The sequence below is a fragment of the Elephas maximus genome, chromosome 5 (assembly GCF_024166365.1).
Source record: "Elephas maximus indicus isolate mEleMax1 chromosome 5, mEleMax1 primary haplotype, whole genome shotgun sequence".
Taxonomy (NCBI): Eukaryota; Metazoa; Chordata; class Mammalia; order Proboscidea; family Elephantidae; genus Elephas; species Elephas maximus.
This window is the reverse complement of record NC_064823.1, coordinates 104021472-104039218: the sequence shown is the minus strand read 5'-3', so window position 1 is coordinate 104039218 and position 17747 is coordinate 104021472. Positions and strand designations below refer to the sequence as shown.

The window sequence follows — 17747 nt, the reverse complement described above, 5'->3', positions numbered from 1 at the left end:
AACTTCCATCCTTTTGGTTAGCAGCTGAGCTCTTAACCACTGTGCCACCAGGGCTCTGTCTTCTGCCTTAAAGAAGCAATTAAGTATAAAACTTGTCATCTATGGAATGTGGATGTTGACTTTGGAGAGTCACCATATCAGTAAAATGGATTAATTTTGCCATTTCATAGAACTTCTATTTAAAATGTTAATATTGGTTAAAATAAAATTATTAAAACTTTTATGAGGAAAATTTATCCTTTTTTTTTTTTTTTTTTTAATTTCAGCCAAGATATTTGCTGAAGTTTGAACAAATTTACCTCTCCAAGCCTACCCATTGGGAAAGAGATGGTGCCCCTTCACCAATGATGCCAAATGAAGCTAGATTAAGAAATCTCACGTAAGAAATAGTTTTTCCTGTCAGCAGCTGAAAAATAATAGTGAAATAGAATTTGAGATGTCATTTTTTTTTTAACCAATTGAGGGTTTATGCTTTAGCAAACATACTGCTGTTACCTAACTGTGAACTATTTTTATTTTCAAAGGTATTCTGCTCCACTTTATGTTGATATAACAAAGACAGTCATTAAAGAAGGTGAAGAACAACTTCAGACTCAGCATCAGAAAACCTTTATAGGAAAAATTCCAATTATGTTGCGTTCAACTTACTGCCTGTTGAATGGCTTAACAGATCGTGATCTTTGTGAGTTAAATGAATGCCCCTTGGATCCTGGTGGCTATTTCATTATTAATGGATCTGAAAAGGTATAGTAGCATTATTTAAAAAAAAAAAAAATATATAAAATAATATTTAAAGATTATTCAAATTGAAATTAAAAAGTAAACTTTTATACAGAATAACCTGGAAGTGGCGGTTGAATTTAAGGGTTCACAACTGAATTTATTTAGTGGTATGTAAAATATATCAGATACTTATTTCTATGAAGCATTTGTACAAAATGGAGTTTGTAAAGTTCAAGAATAATGTTTCAGTGATGTTTTGGATGAATTTAGAGGAAAGATAACTGAGATTATACGTATCCTTATATGTGATCAGTTTAAGATGCAAACTGTACTCTTCTTTATACTTCAAGTGCCTTTTGGGTTTTATGACTAACTTTCTTATTGCCCATATAGGTGCTGATTGCTCAAGAGAAAATGGCGACGAACACAGTTTATGTGTTTGCCAAAAAGGATTCTAAATATGCCTACACAGGAGAGTGTAGATCATGTCTGGAGAATTCTTCCCGGCCCACCAGTACTATATGGGTTAGCATGCTGGCGAGAGGAGGACAGGTATGGACTGGGATAATATTGTTTGAGTTTATTCCTTTGCGCCTAGTTTTGTTACTTACCAGACTGCACTCTCAGTCTGAAAAGCTTTTCTGGAACATAATATTATTGGTGTTACGTATTAGAGACTGTATGATTTACCCATTGCTCTGCAACAAATTGGGGTCCCTGGATGGTGCAAATGGTTAAAGCACTTGGCTGCTGACCGAAAGGTTAGAGTTTGAGTCCATGAAGAGGTGCCTTAGAAGAAGGGTCTGGCAGTCTGCTTCAGAAAAATCAGCCATTGAAAACCTTATGGAGTACAGTTCAATCTGATACACATGGGGTCACTGTGAGTCAGAATCGACTCGATGGCAACTGGTTTGGTGCAGCAAATTACCCAACACTTAGTGGTTTAAAGAGCAACATTTATGATCTCACAGTTTCTGTGAGTCAGGAATCTGGATGCAGCTAACTGGCCCAGGTCTCTCTCTCACAAGGCTGCAATCATGGTGTTTGCCCGGCAGCAGTCACCTCAGTGCTCGTTCTTGTTGTCGGCAGGATTGAATTTTCATGGGCTGTTGGACTGAGGTCTCAGTTTCTCTCTGGTTGTTAGCTGGAACCTCTCTTAGTTTCTTGCCACCTGGGCCCCTCCGTATAGCAGCTGACAGCACGGTGGCTTGCTTCATCAGAGTAAGGAAGCATAAAGAGCCGCAGAGAGTGTGAAAAGATTGAAACTACAGTTTTTTGTAACTTAATCTTGGAAGTGACACCCATCATTTTTGCCTGTTCTTTTTGTTAGAAGCAAGTTAGTAAGTCCAACCCACACTCAAGAAAAGGGAAATACACAAAGGCAGTGATAGTAGGAAGCAGGAATCATTGGGAGTCGGCTTATAAGCTACGTAGCTTAGGCATGTTGCTTATAAAAATGAAATTGAAGAATAGCTACCATTTGAGCTATGTGCCAGTTATACTACTCAGATAGTTGATTTAATCTTTACAACTATCCTACAAAGTAGTTGTAATTGTCTCTATTTCATTCATTATTAACTTATTAATGTATTAACTTTTTGAAAAAGCCATACATGCATGTTAAAAAAAACAAAACCAAACCCATTGCTGTTGAGTTGATTCTGACTCATAGCGACCCGATAGGACAGAGTAGAACTGCCCCATAGTTTCCAAGAACGCCTGGTGGATTAGAACTGCTGACCTTTTGGTTAGCATCCGTAGCACTTAACCACTGTTCTACCAGGGTTTCCATGCACATTAGTCTTTAAAAAATACAAAAATGTGTGTACAATGAAAAGTAGTCTCCCTTTCATCCCCAGGTCCCTTCCTCAGGGGTAGCTGTTTTTGGTAATTTCTCATGAATCTGTCCAGAAAGAGTCTTAATGCAAAAAATACAAATGGGAGCATATCATATATACTGTTTGAATTTTGCTGAGATCCTTTAAAAACAAGTATTGTGGAGATCCTTTTATATTGGCACTTCATCATTCTTTTTGAGATGTGACATTCAAGACCTGGCAATCTGCTTCCGTAAAGATTACAGCATAGGAAACCCTGTGGGGCAGCTCTCCTCTGTCATAGGGGTCACTATGAGTTGGAATTGGCTTGGTGGTACACAGCAACAACAACATTCTGTATGCAGATGTAGCATAGTTTATTTAGCCACTTCTTTTTTTTTTTTTTTATTAACTTTTATTGAGCTTCAAGTGAACGTTTACAAATCAAGTCAGTCTGTCACATATAAGTTTATATACATCTTGCTCCGTACTCCCACTTGCTCTCCCCCTAATGAGTCAGCCCTTCAGTCTCTCCTTTTGTGACAATTTTGCCAGCTTCCAACTCTCTCTATCCTCCCATCCCCCCTCCAGACAGGAGATGCCAACACAGTCTCAAGTGTCCACCTGATATAATTAGCTCACTCTTCATCAGCATCTCTCTCCTACCCACTGTCCAGTCCCTTTCATGTCTGATGAGTTGTCTTCAGGGATGGTTCCTGTCCTGTGCCAACAGAAGGTTTGGGGACCATGACCGCCGGGGTTCCTCTAGTCTCAGTCAGACCATTAAGTCTGGTCTTTTTGTGAGAATTTGGGGTCTGCATCCCACTGATCTCCTGCTCCCTCAGGGGTTCTCTGTTGCGCTCCCTGTCAGGGCAGTTGTCGATTGTGGCCGGGCACCAACTAGTTCTTCTGGTCTCAGGATGATGTAGGTCTCTGATTCATGTGGCCATTTCTGTCTCTTGGGCTCTTAGTTGTCATGTAACCTTGGTGTTCTTCATTTGCCTTTGCTTCAGGTGGGTTGAGACCAATTGATGCATCTTAGATGGCTGCTTGTTAGCATTTAAGACCCCAGACGCCACATTTCAAAGTGGGATGCAGAATGTTTTCGTAATGGAATTATTTTGCCAATTGACTTAGAAGTCCCCTTAAACCATGGTTCCCAAACCCCAGCCTTTGCTCCGCTGACCTTTGAAGCATTCATTTTTGTCCCGGAAACTTCTTTGCTTTTGGTCCAGTCCAATTGAGCTGACCTTCCATGTATTGAGTGTTGTCCTTCCCTTCACCTAAAGCAGTTCTTATCTACTAATTAATCAGTAAAAAACCCTCTCCCTCCCTCCCCCCCTCGTAACCACAAAAGTATGTGTTCTTCTCAGTTTATACTATTTCTCAAGATCTTATAATAGTGGTCTTATACAATATTTGTCCTTTTGCCTCAGACTAATTTCACTCAGCATAATGCCTTCCAGGTTCCTCCATGTTATGAAATGTTTGACAGATTCGTCACTGTTCTTTATCGATGCGTAGTATTCCATTGTGTGAATATACCACAATTTATTTACCCATTCATCCGTTGATGGACACCTTGGTTGCTTCCAGCTTTTTGCTATTGTAAACAGAGCTGCAATAAACATGGGTGTGCATATATCTGTTTGTGTGAACGCTCTTATTTCTCTAGGGTATATTCCGAGGAGTGGGATTTCTGGGTTGTATGGTAGTTCTATTTCTAACTGTTTAAGATAACGCCAGATAGATTTCCAAAGTGGTTGTACCATTTTACATTCCCACCAGCAGTGTATAAGAGTTCCAATCTCTCCGCAACCTCTCCAACATTTATTATTTTGTGTTTTTTGGATTAATGCCAGCCTTGTTGGAGTGAGATGGAATCTCATCGTAGTTTTAATTTGCATTTCTCTAATGGCTAATGATCGAGAGCATTTTCTCATGTATCTGTTAGCTGCCTGAATATCTTCTTTAGTGAAGTGTGTGTTCATATCCTTTGCCCACTTCTTGATTGGGTTGTTTGTCTTTTTGTGGTTGAGTTTTAACAGAATCATATAGATTTTAGAGATCAGGCACTGGTCGGAGATGTCACAGCTGAAAATTCTTTCGCAGTCTGTAGGTGGTCTTTTTACTCTTTTGGTGAAGTCTTCAGATGAGCATAGGTGTTTGATTTTTAGGAGCTCCCAATTATCTGGTTTCTCTTCATCATTTTTGGTAATGTTTTGTATTCTGTTTACGCCTTGTATTAGGGCTCCTAAGGTTGTCCCTATTTTTTCTTCCATGATCTTTATCGTTTTAGTCTTTATGTTTAGGTCTTTGATCCACTTGGAGTTAGTTTTTGTGCTTGGTGTGAGGTATGGGTCCTGTTTCATTTTTTTGCAAATGGATATCCAGTTATGCCAGCACAATTTGTTAAAAAGACTATCTTTTCCCCAATTAACTGACACTGGGCCTTTGTCAAATATCAGCTGCTCATATGTGGATGGATTTATATCTGGGTTCTCAATTCTGTTCCACTGGTCTATGTGCCTGTTGTTGTACCAATACCAGGCTGTTTTGACTACTGTGGCTGTATAATAGGTTCTGAAATCAGGTAGAGTGAGGCCTCCCACTTTCTTCTTTTTCAGTAATGCTTTGCTTATCCGAGGCTTCTTTCCCTTCCATATGAAGATGGTGATTTGTTTCTCCATCACCTTAAAAAATGACATTGGAATTTGGATCGGAAGTGCATTGTATGTATAGATGGCTTTTGGTAGAATAGACATTTTTACTATGTTAAGTCTTCCTATCCATGAGCAAGGTATGTTTTTCCACTTAAGTATGTCCTTTTTAATTTCTTGTAGTAGAGCTTTGTAGTTTTCTTTGTATAGGTCTTTTACACCCTTGGTAAGATTTATTCCTAAGTATTTTATCTTCTTGGGTAGCCACTTCTTTTGACGGACATTAGATTTCCAGTCTTGTGCTTTTACAAACAGTTCTGCCGCAGAATCCAACATCGTCTTTATAATATGCCTTATAAAGATGAGGAACCTACAGATTGGACAGTTTTAATTTGCTTAAAGTTATATACAGATGTAGAGTAGGTATATTAAAGAGTTAAAATAGTTTTTAATTTATAAATGGGAATGACTGTTTCTTGGTAATTAGTGTTTCCATTGGTTTTTCATAGTAATACTTGTAAGATAAAAGTTCCTCCATGTGTAAAACATTGGTGAGTATTATGAGAGGTAATTAAAATGCACAGTCCTTATGAAGAAGCTAATGCTTTTATTGGGAATACAGAGTTTAGCCATAAAATGATAGTAACATAGTGCAGAGGCCAAATGACACCTAGTATATAAAATAAAAACCCAAAAAAGCCACTGCTGTTGAGTCTATTCCAACTCATAGTGACCCTGTGGGACAGAGTAGAACTGCCTCATAGCATTTCTAAGACTGTAAATATTTATAGAAGCAGACTGTCACATCTTTCTCCAGACTATACAAAATAGTTCTATAGAAACCTGGGGGAGATGAGATTACTAGAATGGTGTGGTCTAGAATGGCTTAACAGAGAAGCGGGGACTTGACTTATACCTTAAAAGACAGTGTGCATTTATGTAAGCAGAGAGAAACTGGAAGAACTTTTTTTAAGGTATACAGTTTGGTGTTAGCAATTAATCATGTTAAGTAACCACCACCTATATTCATTGCTAAATTTCCTATCACCATAAACAGAAACTCACTGCTTCCTAAACCATGGCTTCTCCTTTCCCTCTTGGAAGGACATTCTTGATGGAGGAGAGTAGGGTGAATAGTATGTGTTTGACGAATCAGCAGAAGATTGCTTTGACTGGGCTAGGCGAGTGTGTTGAATAGTGGGTGATAGGTAGATGATCAGGATCGGTCTGGATTAATGGTTCCTAACTACAGGTTTACCTCAGTTACAGTATACAAGGTAGGCCCCCTTTTCAAATCTGCTATGTCAAATGAGGGCTAGGGGTGAGGCCTGGGTACAGGTATTTGGAAAAGATCTGCAGGTGCTTGTGATGTACATTCTTTGTTGAGAAGCATTGGTCTGGATTGTGGAGGACAAAGATAGGAACACAGTATATTAGGGAGATTATCATGGCAGCTATGAGCAAATAAATTCATAGAGGCAAAGCAAGGAAAGTCTTCTGGATTTGGTGATAGGTTTGATTTGAGATGAAGATGAGTAAAGATTCCATAGTTTCTGTCCTGAGGCTCTGGGACAATGGGAATAAAATAGAGAACTTACAAGAACTGATTTTTGGAGAGAATGTAGTGAACTGTTTTAGACAAGATTTTAGGGAGGGTCTCTTAGTCATCTAGTGCTTCTGTAACAGAAATACCACAAGTGGATGGCTTTAACAAAGAGAAATTTATTTTCTCACAGTTTAGTAGGTTACAAGGCCAAATTCAGGGTATCAGCTCCAGGGGATGGCTTTTCCTGTCTGCTGGCCTTGGAGGAAGGCCTTTGTCCTCCATCTTCCCCTGGTCGAGGAACTTCTTAGGCACAGGGACCCCCTGTCCACAGGACATGCTGTGCTCGTGGTGCTGCTTTCTTGGTGGTATGAGGTCGCCAACTCTCTGCTTGCTTCCCTTTCCTTTGATCTCTTGAGAGAGAAAAGGTGGTACAGGTCGCACTCCAGGGAAATTCCCTTTTGGATCAGGGGGGTGACCTGAGTAATCCTTTTAGCCACAGGCAAAGATTATGATTTATAACACATGGGGAAAATCACAAAATGGAGGACAAATACACATGGCCTAACCAAGTCGACACATATTTTTGGGGGCCGCAATTCAATCCGTTACAGAGGGTGCATGATGTAGGCATTATTTTTTAATGTTCTATTGGTCCTGGAAAAAGATCTATGATGAAATAAATAATATACTGAATGGAAAAATTGATGTCCAATTAGAAACAACCAAATGGCAGTTGGAGATGTGGCTGAGGGTGCAGAAAAAAGATTAGGACGACGATTTGGATGTCATTTATGAAAAGTTGCTGAATGAACCTGTAAGTGGGATAAGGTTTCTAAGGAAGAAGACCTGAAGTGGGAGGAGGAAGAAGACAGAAGTTCTTATTAGAAGGGTCATTATAATGTAGGGTTGTCAGGCCAAGAAAGGATAGAGAGTGAATTTGATATTGAAGGGAAGAAATAGGGTTAAACCTGAGAAACCAGGTGCCATTGGTATAACTTCTATTTTGTTCTGTATGTGTGTATAGTTAAAGACAGAGAGACTGGAAAAAAAGAAGCTTGTGTGAAAAAGCTTTTCGTTGATTTTAAAACATTCAAACAGGGAGATACCTTAAAGAACAGAGCTGAGATACTTAGTTTTCATTCTGTGCTTAGCTTTTTTCGACATTTTACCTATGCATATTCTCTTTTTTACTCATCTGTTTTCTTCTAGAAGTTTTTTTTTTTTTTTTTGAGTAGGGTTTTGAGTGGGGCAGGGAGATGGTGAGGCGATAATGTTCACATTCTTTTGAAGTCAGAGGTCATTTCCAAATACCAAAAAAAAAACCCAAACCCACTGCTGTCTAGTCGATTCAGACTCATAGCAACTCTGTAGGACAGAGTAGAACTGCCCCATAGAGTTTCCAAGGAGCGCCTGGTGGGTCTGAATGGCTGACCTCTTGGTTAGCAGCTGCAGCACTTAACCACTACGCCACCAGCGTTTCCAAATATAGTATTGGGTAATTCTGGAGAATCTTGGCAGGTGGATAGTAGAGAATGGAAGTTCGCTCAGATCTAAATGATTTGTCTATGCATAAAAATAGTAAACCTGTTCAGTGGTTTTGAAAAGCAGGCATAGGAGTTCCTTTTGAGTATGGGAAGCATGGTCTTTTGAAATATATACAATGAACATACATAGTAAATGTTTCTAATAATGTTTCTACATGACTGAGCTCTGTGTATTTATGTTCTGATTTTTTTTTTAGGGTGCAAAAAAGAGTGCAATTGGTCAACGCATTGTGGCAACTCTACCGTATATCAAACAAGAAGTTCCCATCATTATTGTATTCAGAGCATTAGGTTTTGTGTCTGACAGAGATATTTTAGAGCATATTATTTATGATTTTGAAGATCCAGAGATGATGGAAATGGTAATGTGAAAGCAGAATTCATAGTGTTATACAAAATGTTTAAAGTTACTGAATGTTTCTTACCTTGAAACAGTTGAAAGGTACTCTGAAGAGTAATTTAGCTGTCGAAAATCTCATGCCATTTACTGTGTAGTGAAAGCATTCAGCCCTGCATGGTCTCAGTTCTGTGTAATATAGACATGAAAACTATTGGCAGCCAGAGGTCACTGACAGCAGCAAGCAGTAGCGAGGAAAGTCATAAAAACCATCAGTCTGGTGCAATTAGTAAAAAGGGAAAATGAGTACAGGTAGTCCCCAACTTACGACAGGATTCTGTTCTGACTACTCTGTTGTAAGTCAGTTCTGACATAAGTCGAATACCTCTTTTTTTCTTTTAGTTTTCATTATTATTGCCTTTTATTATCAGTGTCTTCATAAATCTGATCTTTATTTGTTGGTGAGTGAACATCTGAGAATGATAGCATCGGCACATTGGGTGTTGCAACACTAGATGTTATACATTTCACTAACGATAAGATGTAAAAAAAAAAATGGTCATAAGTGCAGTTTGTTGTAACTTGAATATGTGATAAGTTGGAGACTACCTGTAGTTGGTATCTTTTTTTTTTTTTTTAACTTTGTTTTGAAATAATTTTAAATTTACAGAAAAGTTACAAGAATAGTACGAAGAACTCTTCTTTGCTCTTCATTTTGATTCACTGTCGTTACCTTTGGCACATTTGCTTTATCCTTCTATCTGTAAATATGTGTTTTTTTCTGAACCATTAAGAGAGTTAGAGACATCATATCCCATTATTCCTAAATACTTCAGTGTATATTTCATAAGAACCAGCGCATTCACTTATGTAATTAGAGTACAGTAATCAAAATCAGGAAACTTAATCTAGATATAAAACTATTAATCTACAGATTTTATTCAAATTTTGCCAGTTGTTCCAGTGATGTCCTTAATAGCCATTTTTTTCTTGTTCAGGTTGTGATCCAGGATCATGCATTGCATTGTTTTTGTATGTCTCTCAAGTCTCTCTTAATCTTGTCTCAGCCTTTGTCCTTCATAACATTGACATTTTTGAAGAGGACAGGCTGTTTATTTTGTAGAATTTCCCTCAACTTAGGTTTTTTTTATTTTTCTTTATAATTAGATTCAGTGTATGCATTTTGGCAGGGAAAATACACAAGTGATATTGTGTGCTTCTCAGGGCGCCATATCAGGATTCACAGATGTCACTTTGTCCCATTATTGGCATTGTTAAATTTGATCATTTTATAGTGGTATCCCCTAAGTTCCTCCACTGTAGAGTTACTGTTTTTGTGAGAAGGTTCTTTGAATCTAGATGGATATCCAGTTCCATTGATGATGCTTGTCTGAATAGTACTTAATATTCTTAAAGATGTCCTGAATTACCCAGAGTAGGTACATTTATGCTTAGTGAGTTTTTAAGACTACAGATAAACAAGGTAAAATACAGGGTAAATGTTTTTCACAAGTCAGAAAGTGGAGTACATTTTAGTTACTAGAGTTTTCATTGGTGTTAATGAGAAAAATGGGTTCCGTTTAGATTTTACTTTGGGCTTTTACTAGTAGTCTTATGTCTTTTTATTTTTTTAATGCTTAAAAACTTGATTCCATTTATAGAAGAAAAGATAATATATGTTATCTTTGCTCTGAGGGCATCCCAAATGATTGACTTTTACTGAGTTCAGATCTAATTCAGACTGGAGTTTTCTTAGTGAAGTGGAAGACCTGATTTGTATATGTGTGTTATTTTCTGAAAATTACTGTTTGGTCCTTCAGCTCTCATGAAGCTTAGGGAAATTTTTACAAGTCTCTGGGTTAGCCATTCATCGTGCAAAAGTGCTTTAATTTTTTCTTCTAAAAGTGCATTATTATTTTTATTCCTTTTTCCCAATCCGTATTAACTTCAGCAAAACCGTTTCATAGTAACAATGACAATTTTCTTTAAAAAGATGACTATCATTTACTATGCTATCTGTGGTCTCACTTCGATTGGTTTCCGTGTGTGCCCTTTTTCTGAACTTTGATTCCATGATTGGAATGTGAATGTTTAAACTTGTGGATCAGTGACAAGTAGACGTAGTATAGGAAGCCAAAAGGCAGGGAGGACATTTCATTGTATGTGATAGAATTAGAGTGTGCTTACAGGGGCCAAAGTTAATGAATGCTGCCCTCTTTTCTTATGGTCATTACTGTGCAGAACTGGAATTTTAGAATGTTAGAACTAGTAGAATTTAGAGATGATTTTGTGTAACCGTTTTTAAATGTGGAAACTGATTTAACACGACTGCTCAGAAGTGACAGCTAGTTAGTGGCCATAACATAGGTCTCTGTAACAGTGTACTTTTAAAATATTCTCCTTTACAAGGTATTGAGTGGTTTTACTTATATGTTAAAAACTTAATATCAGTACTGAAAATGACTTGGCACATTTTTTCGTTTGTAGCTCAGTAATTTTTAATTTGAGTATTAAATTTCTCTAAATTGATGTTTTGCCATTGGTCATTAAAAGGTAAACGACATAAAAAGAAATACACTCAGCTCTTTTTATAGTGGAATTATTTGCATTTTTTTAGAAAGTACAACTGCCTGTACTGATGAATAGACTCTTTCAGAGATCTCTAGATCTCTGTCAATAGCACCATGTTGTCTCCTCCTCTAGATCTCTAAGGTCTCCTCTAGTTTTAACGTTCTGTGATTCTTTGATACTTATAGAAATATTTGCATCTTTGATTAGGTTCACAGAGATATTTAGCATGTTATACAGTAAATGACAGTTAACTAAATTTAAGGTGAAAATATGAATTTGAAAATAACTTTTATTTAAATTATCTGATAGGTTAAACCTTCTCTTGACGAAGCTTTTGTCATCCAAGAACAGAATGTTGCCCTAAATTTCATTGGCTCAAGAGGGGCAAAGCCAGGTGTTACTAAAGAGAAAAGAATTAAATATGCAAAAGAGGTCTTACAAAAGGAAATGCTCCCCCACGTTGGCGTCAGTGACTTTTGTGAGACCAAAAAAGCCTATTTCTTGGGGTAGGTTAAATTTCCTTGTTTCAGGTTCTTTGCTAAGATACAGTTGAGATAGCTTTTCTCTTAAGGCTAAAAATATCAAAAATTATATTTCTAATATGTAAACCAAGGTGGGGCGGGGGGACAGCCAAAAATTGTGTGTTTTCTTTTTTATGTCTTTTTTTTTTTTTTTTTTTTTAAGGTATATGGTTCATAGGTTACTTCTGGCAGCCTTGGGTAGAAGAGAACTGGATGACAGAGATCACTATGGAAACAAAAGATTGGATCTTGCTGGGCCACTACTTGCTTTCTTATTTAGAGGGTAAGGTATTACAGAATAAAATCATTAACGTAAGGAGATCTCATTTTAGATGGGGCATTGCGCAGGGAGGGACTGAGCTGTTTTGACACGCGTATTGGATGCATATGAAGTTAGCTACATTCTCTTTGCCATCTGCTTAGATTTTTTTTTAGATTTAGTTCTGGTTCGTGTCTTGAAATGTCATGTTTGTGAGGACACGTTATTACCCGTTTATATGTTCTTTATTGCTTTGGTAGCCTTAAAAGTGTTTGAGAAAGCGGAATTATTGATTTTTAATAATGATTGAATTATTGAATTATTAGAAAACCCTAATATTCTAAGTGGTGATATTGGAATTTTTATTAATGCTGTTTTTGCATTTAATGAAAACATACAAAAGCTGGAAGGAAATAAAAATATTAGCAGTGATTGTCTCACAGTATTGGGGTTATTTGGGGTTTTTATTTTACTCTTGACACGTTTTAACCTTTTCCGTATTTTCTATAATGAGTTTATAATACTTTTATAATTAGAATGTTATTTATAAAAACAAAATATGTTGACAACTTAATATGAAAAAGCTTGTATTAATATTAGAGTGTTTTGCACATGTTCTGTTAGTGTGTTGTAGAATAGTGATTTTAATTTTTTTTATTATCAACCCACTAAGGCACCTTATTGGACATTTTCCCCTAATCTTTCCCCATGCATGTTTATGTACTGTATGTATATCTGCATTATATGTAAAAATAGTAATAGTCTCCCCTCTCCCTCTCCTGTTGAGAATGCATGTTGTAGAGCCTTAAATGTTTAAAACAACACCATTTTATTCTGCAGTATGTTTAAGAATTTGCTTAAAGAAGTGCGGATCTATGCACAGAAGTTTATTGATCGAGGGAAGGATTTTAACTTGGAATTGGCAATTAAAACAAGGATTATATCTGATGGCCTAAAATACTCTTTAGCTACTGGAAACTGGGGTGATCAAAAGAAAGCTCACCAAGCCAGAGCTGGAGTATCTCAGGTAAGGGTATCAATTGTAATTCCAAGTTTGATAGGAAAGATGTTATAGGACTAGCAGATTCTTTCGTTCATTGAATATAAATTGTTTTGCTTTTTTTCTTGGTCAGATGTAAAAACAAAACAAAACATTGAGGGCTTTTGAATTATGAAAATGAAATTTTTCTTAAATTAGCAATCATTAGCTTTACTTAGACTTAAGTTGTAATTTGCAGAATAGAAACTCAGGACTGTTAATAAATTAAGAGTAGAAGTTTAGGAGATAAGACAGCCCATGTTAGTGAAATTTTTATGTCTTAAAAGCCTTTTTTGGAAGCCAACCCAGAGAAAAAATGGGCATCCTTTGTTGCAAAATATGGTACTCCTAACGCTGATGTTTCTGTTCTGGCCTGTTGCACAAGCAGTAACTCTAACACCTGCTTTTCAGAGGGAGTAATGGGGAAAAGCTTTAAAAAAAAGTTTCACTGGCCTTTTGGTTTTTTTTGTATGACCTTTTAATATAAGACTGAAAACCTATAATGTACTTGTCTAGCTTTATGGAATTTTTTTAGGATTCCCCCCCTTTTTTTAAGTGGTCTATTTTTATACTGGTATTACCTGATTGATTTGGATTCAGACACCACCTTCAGGCACCTGATCCCTAGAAACCCAGGTGCTGTAAGAAAGACTACTGATAGCAAAGTTACATTATTAGCCCCTTTTAATTCCATAAAGATTTATTAGGTATACTCTGTGTTTGTGATGCTGGATTCTCAGCATGAATGAGGTACCATTTCAGCTCTCAAGGAGCTTACCATTTAGCAGATTCATCCATGTATAGCTCACTATGTCTTATTATGATAAATGGCACGCTGCCACTTCAGTTCAGTGAAGTGCCTGGCAGTGTGCCACACATTTCCCTTAATGATACGAAGGTGAATAAAACATGATCCCTGACCTTCAATAATTTATAGTCTATACTAGGATAATTACAGCGTGGTAGAGTAAGTATTTTAATAAGAGATATGCACAGCTGCTCTGTGGGAATGCTGAGAGAGGCATATAGCCCAGGCTGGGAGGGTGAAAAGGAGTCTTGTCTTAGGATATAACACCTGAGCTAGATCTTGAAGGCTATTGGAAAACAGCCCAAATTGGGGAGGAGGAGGGTAGAGCCAGCAGCACACAGGAAACTGGAGCAAACTTGAATAGTCTGAACAAAGGGACGGAGGCAAGAAAGAATGAGTTTGTGTGTGTGTGTGTGTATGTGTGTGTGTAGGGGCAGGAGACTAGAGCAGTTCAGGATTTTCAAATCAGAGTGGGAGATGGGGTTGGAAAGGGGAGCTGGGAATAGCTCAGAGAGAATGGCATGGTCAGTTTTTAGTTTTTTAAAGACAGCTTTAGAGTAGTTGGCAGTGTAGAGAGAAGATTTGAGAAGAACAAGGCTGGTGTCAGGAAGATTGTTGCAACAGCCTGGGTGAGAAAAAATTAGGGCTTGAACTAGAGCGGTTTAGTAGAGACAGAGAGTGGAATGAAATTTGAGAAATGTTTAGGAAGTAGGTTTTGTAGGACTTTATAACTAATTAGTTGAATGGTGGAAAACTCCCTAGAGTACAGAAAAGGCAACAGTTCTTCCCAGAGGTAGATCAGATGGCTTTTATAGAGGCGGTAACATTTCAGCAGGCAGAGCCAAGTGGAAACGTACATTCCATCCTGTGGCAATAGCATGGTCAAAGATGTGGGGGTGAGAGAGTGTATGTTGGGAGTGTCAGGAGACTGGTAGGGGAAGGGCATGGGGCTTCATTAAAAAGGGCTTTAATGTCATGGTCTTCTGTATTTGATGGGGTCGTGTTTATTTTTTAAATGGGAAAATGATGTGAATATATGTATGTTCTAATGATTTTGGTAACTATGGAGGGTAGGTTGGAGGGGACAAGATAGGGATTAAGAGGCAGTGGCAATAGTATAGGTGAGAGGTAAGGGGCTGGTCCATTGCCGTGACATTGGGAATAGAGGGGTTGGATTTTTAAGAAAATTTTTTGAAAATAAGATTGACAAAATGTGTTTATTAATGTATGGAAGGAAGAAGTCAGAGACACCAGTGATTTCAAAATTGGAAAATTAAGGGACAGCTGATGCTGTTAACCATGACTAGAGGAAACTCAGGAAGAGGAAGGAGGTTTGGGCTAGAGGAAGATGGTGAATTTGTTACTGGGGTTATTGAGTTTGAGCTGCCTGCTGTATTACCTTAGTTATGGATGTGCGATCTCTGTGTTGAGGATTCAGAGATCTTAGTCTGCAAAAAGTACTGGGATGGATTAGTGGATGTCTGCTGTGATCAAAGGAGTGTGAGTTGGTAGCATTTAATTTAACTTTTATTGAGTGTCAGATAATGTTCTAGGTGTTAGGAATACAGCAGAGCACATAACAGCAAAAAAATTTCTGCTGTCATGGAACTAATACCCAGTGTTCAGAGACAGACCATGAAGAAAACATTTGTGTGGTATGTTAGCACTGTACATCATGTGTTCGTCATTCTCCTGTAAAGCATTGCTAAGTCATGGGGGTGAACAAAATTATCCAGGGAGAGGGTAGAGAAAAGAGGGGTAGTAGGGACAGTTTGACACTCAATGCGTTGTATGTAAAAATATGACTTTGCTCATTTTAGTATTTGCCAGAAATATGATAGTGTGAATCACAGGAATGCCCGAACTTTAAAGATTTGTTATCTTTTTCTAGGTATTGAACCGCCTGACTTTTGCATCTACTCTTTCTCACCTGCGTCGTTTAAATTCTCCTATTGGTAGAGACGGCAAGCTAGCAAAACCAAGACAGTTGCATAATACTTTGTGGGGAATGGTGTGTCCTGCTGAGACCCCAGAGGTAATGCATTAGAATTTATGTGTAGGATACTAAGTCAGCTAGTAATTATGTAGGACATAGTTACTTTTAGAGTTAGGTTTGTATTTTACAGGGTGGTTTAGAGAACTGGTCTTGGAAAATTAGCATACTAAATCTTAAATTAAAGGAAAAAGAATTTTGATAGGCATGTTAAATCAGTTAAGTAATATTTTGTTTATTCCTTAGGGCCATGCTGTAGGACTTGTGAAAAATTTAGCTCTGATGGCTTATATTTCAGTTGGATCTCAACCATCTCCAATTCTGGAATTTTTAGAAGAATGGAGTATGGAAAATTTAGAAGAAATTTCTCCTGCAGCTATTGCTGAGTATGTATAGATGTTTTCTTCTTCTTCTTTTTTTTTTTTTTTAAATACTGTTATTAGTCTTTGGTTATAGTTTAGTATAGAATTGTTAAGTACAAAATGTCTTTGGTTTTGCGTTTTAGTGCAACCAAGATTTTCGTTAATGGCTGCTGGGTTGGAATACATAAAGATCCTGAACAGCTTATGAACACCCTAAGGAAATTGCGGCGTCAGATGGACATTATTGTCTCTGAAGTAAGTCTTGAACTAGTTAAGAGGGCATGACCTGTACGCAAGGCACAAGACTAGTAAATGTTATCTTTTCATTAACGTCTGTTCTTTGCACTGGTTTCCCTTGAATTGTAAAGTGTATTGTCAAAGGCTTCTAAGTGACATTTTTAGCTTAATTTATTTATAAGATGATTACTATAATGTTTTAGATATGCTCCTGAATTTTTTGACATGTAATTTAAGTTTTAGAACTTAAAATATATTTAAGGGAAAAGAAATTCCTTTGTGAATCTTTTTGTAAATGGAGAATCTCTGATTTCTTTTTTGTCTGAATCCAGACATTTTCATTTATAAAATGTGATACACCTATTAATAGATTCTCTTCTATTTGCTTGGATATTGAAGTGCTTTGGGATTAGGATTTTTTTAACTATTAAAATGTAGTATCAGCTTTATTACTCCTCAGAATAGATCTTTTGCTTTTGGTGTATTGTGTTGAGAGATATAGCTGAAGCTTTTGATTCCCCTACGTCCGTACCTTGGGGCCTGCCTAGGTGAAGTAGTTTTGGAGAGAAACTGTAACACATTTAACCGGTAGCTGGTGCCTTTACACCTAATGAAGAGCTTGGCCGCTCAGGGCCTCCCTTGAGCTGGCAGGCCCTGGTTTTTGACCCAGGTGTTTTTATAGCCTGAGGGCAGGCACAGCATGCCTCACTGGAGAGCAGACAGAGGAAGAGAAAGCTCAGGAACCAAATTGGTTGTATTTTTTATGGGGAGAAATTTGTTAATGTTTATTGTTAGGCGTGCTTTTCTGCTGAGAGCCTTCTTTAGCTTTTCTGTGTTTTCTAGGGTAAAGTTAAATTCTTCACGCTATTTTAGTCCTCTAGGCTTTTTCATGGGTCCAGTCCCTCAACCTGGAATGCTTGTAACCCCTCTCTTTTATTCCCCCCCCCCAAAAACGGGGGATGGGGAGGAGAAGGAAGTATATTACTTTTTTCAGGTAAATCTCACTTATTATGCAAAACTTGTATTAACTGTCATCTCCTCCAGGACATCTTGCATGACCCCCTAGTTTGTTTTTGATCAGGGGTTGGCAGACTTTTTCTATAAAGGATCAGATGCTCAGTATTTTATGCTTTGTTGCAACTACTCAACTCTGCTGTTTTGACGAAAATGGCCATAACCAAAAACCACACCCACTGCTGTCGAGACGAGTCCGACTCATAGCGACCCCATAGGACAGAGTAGAAGTGCCCCACAGAGTTTTCAAGGAGCACCTGGTGGATTTGAACTGCCAGCCTCTTGGTTAGTAGCCATAGCACTTAACCACTACGCC

At 37.6% G+C, this 17747-nt stretch overlaps 1 protein-coding gene across 1 annotated transcript in view; it reads left to right on the top strand.

Moving 5' to 3' along the window:
* The window catches only part of POLR2B (RNA polymerase II subunit B), a 51902-nt gene that overhangs the window by 14728 nt on the left and 19427 nt on the right, over positions 1–17747 (top strand). Inside the window, exons 4-13 of the mRNA XM_049886211.1 lie at positions 267–379; positions 525–744; positions 1117–1275; positions 8488–8652; positions 11508–11704; positions 11883–12002; positions 12819–13005; positions 15717–15860; positions 16065–16204; positions 16324–16435. Coding sequence (XP_049742168.1) covers positions 267–379; positions 525–744; positions 1117–1275; positions 8488–8652; positions 11508–11704; positions 11883–12002; positions 12819–13005; positions 15717–15860; positions 16065–16204; positions 16324–16435 — 1557 coding nt within the window. The remainder of the gene's footprint in view (positions 1–266; positions 380–524; positions 745–1116; positions 1276–8487; positions 8653–11507; positions 11705–11882; positions 12003–12818; positions 13006–15716; positions 15861–16064; positions 16205–16323; positions 16436–17747) is intronic.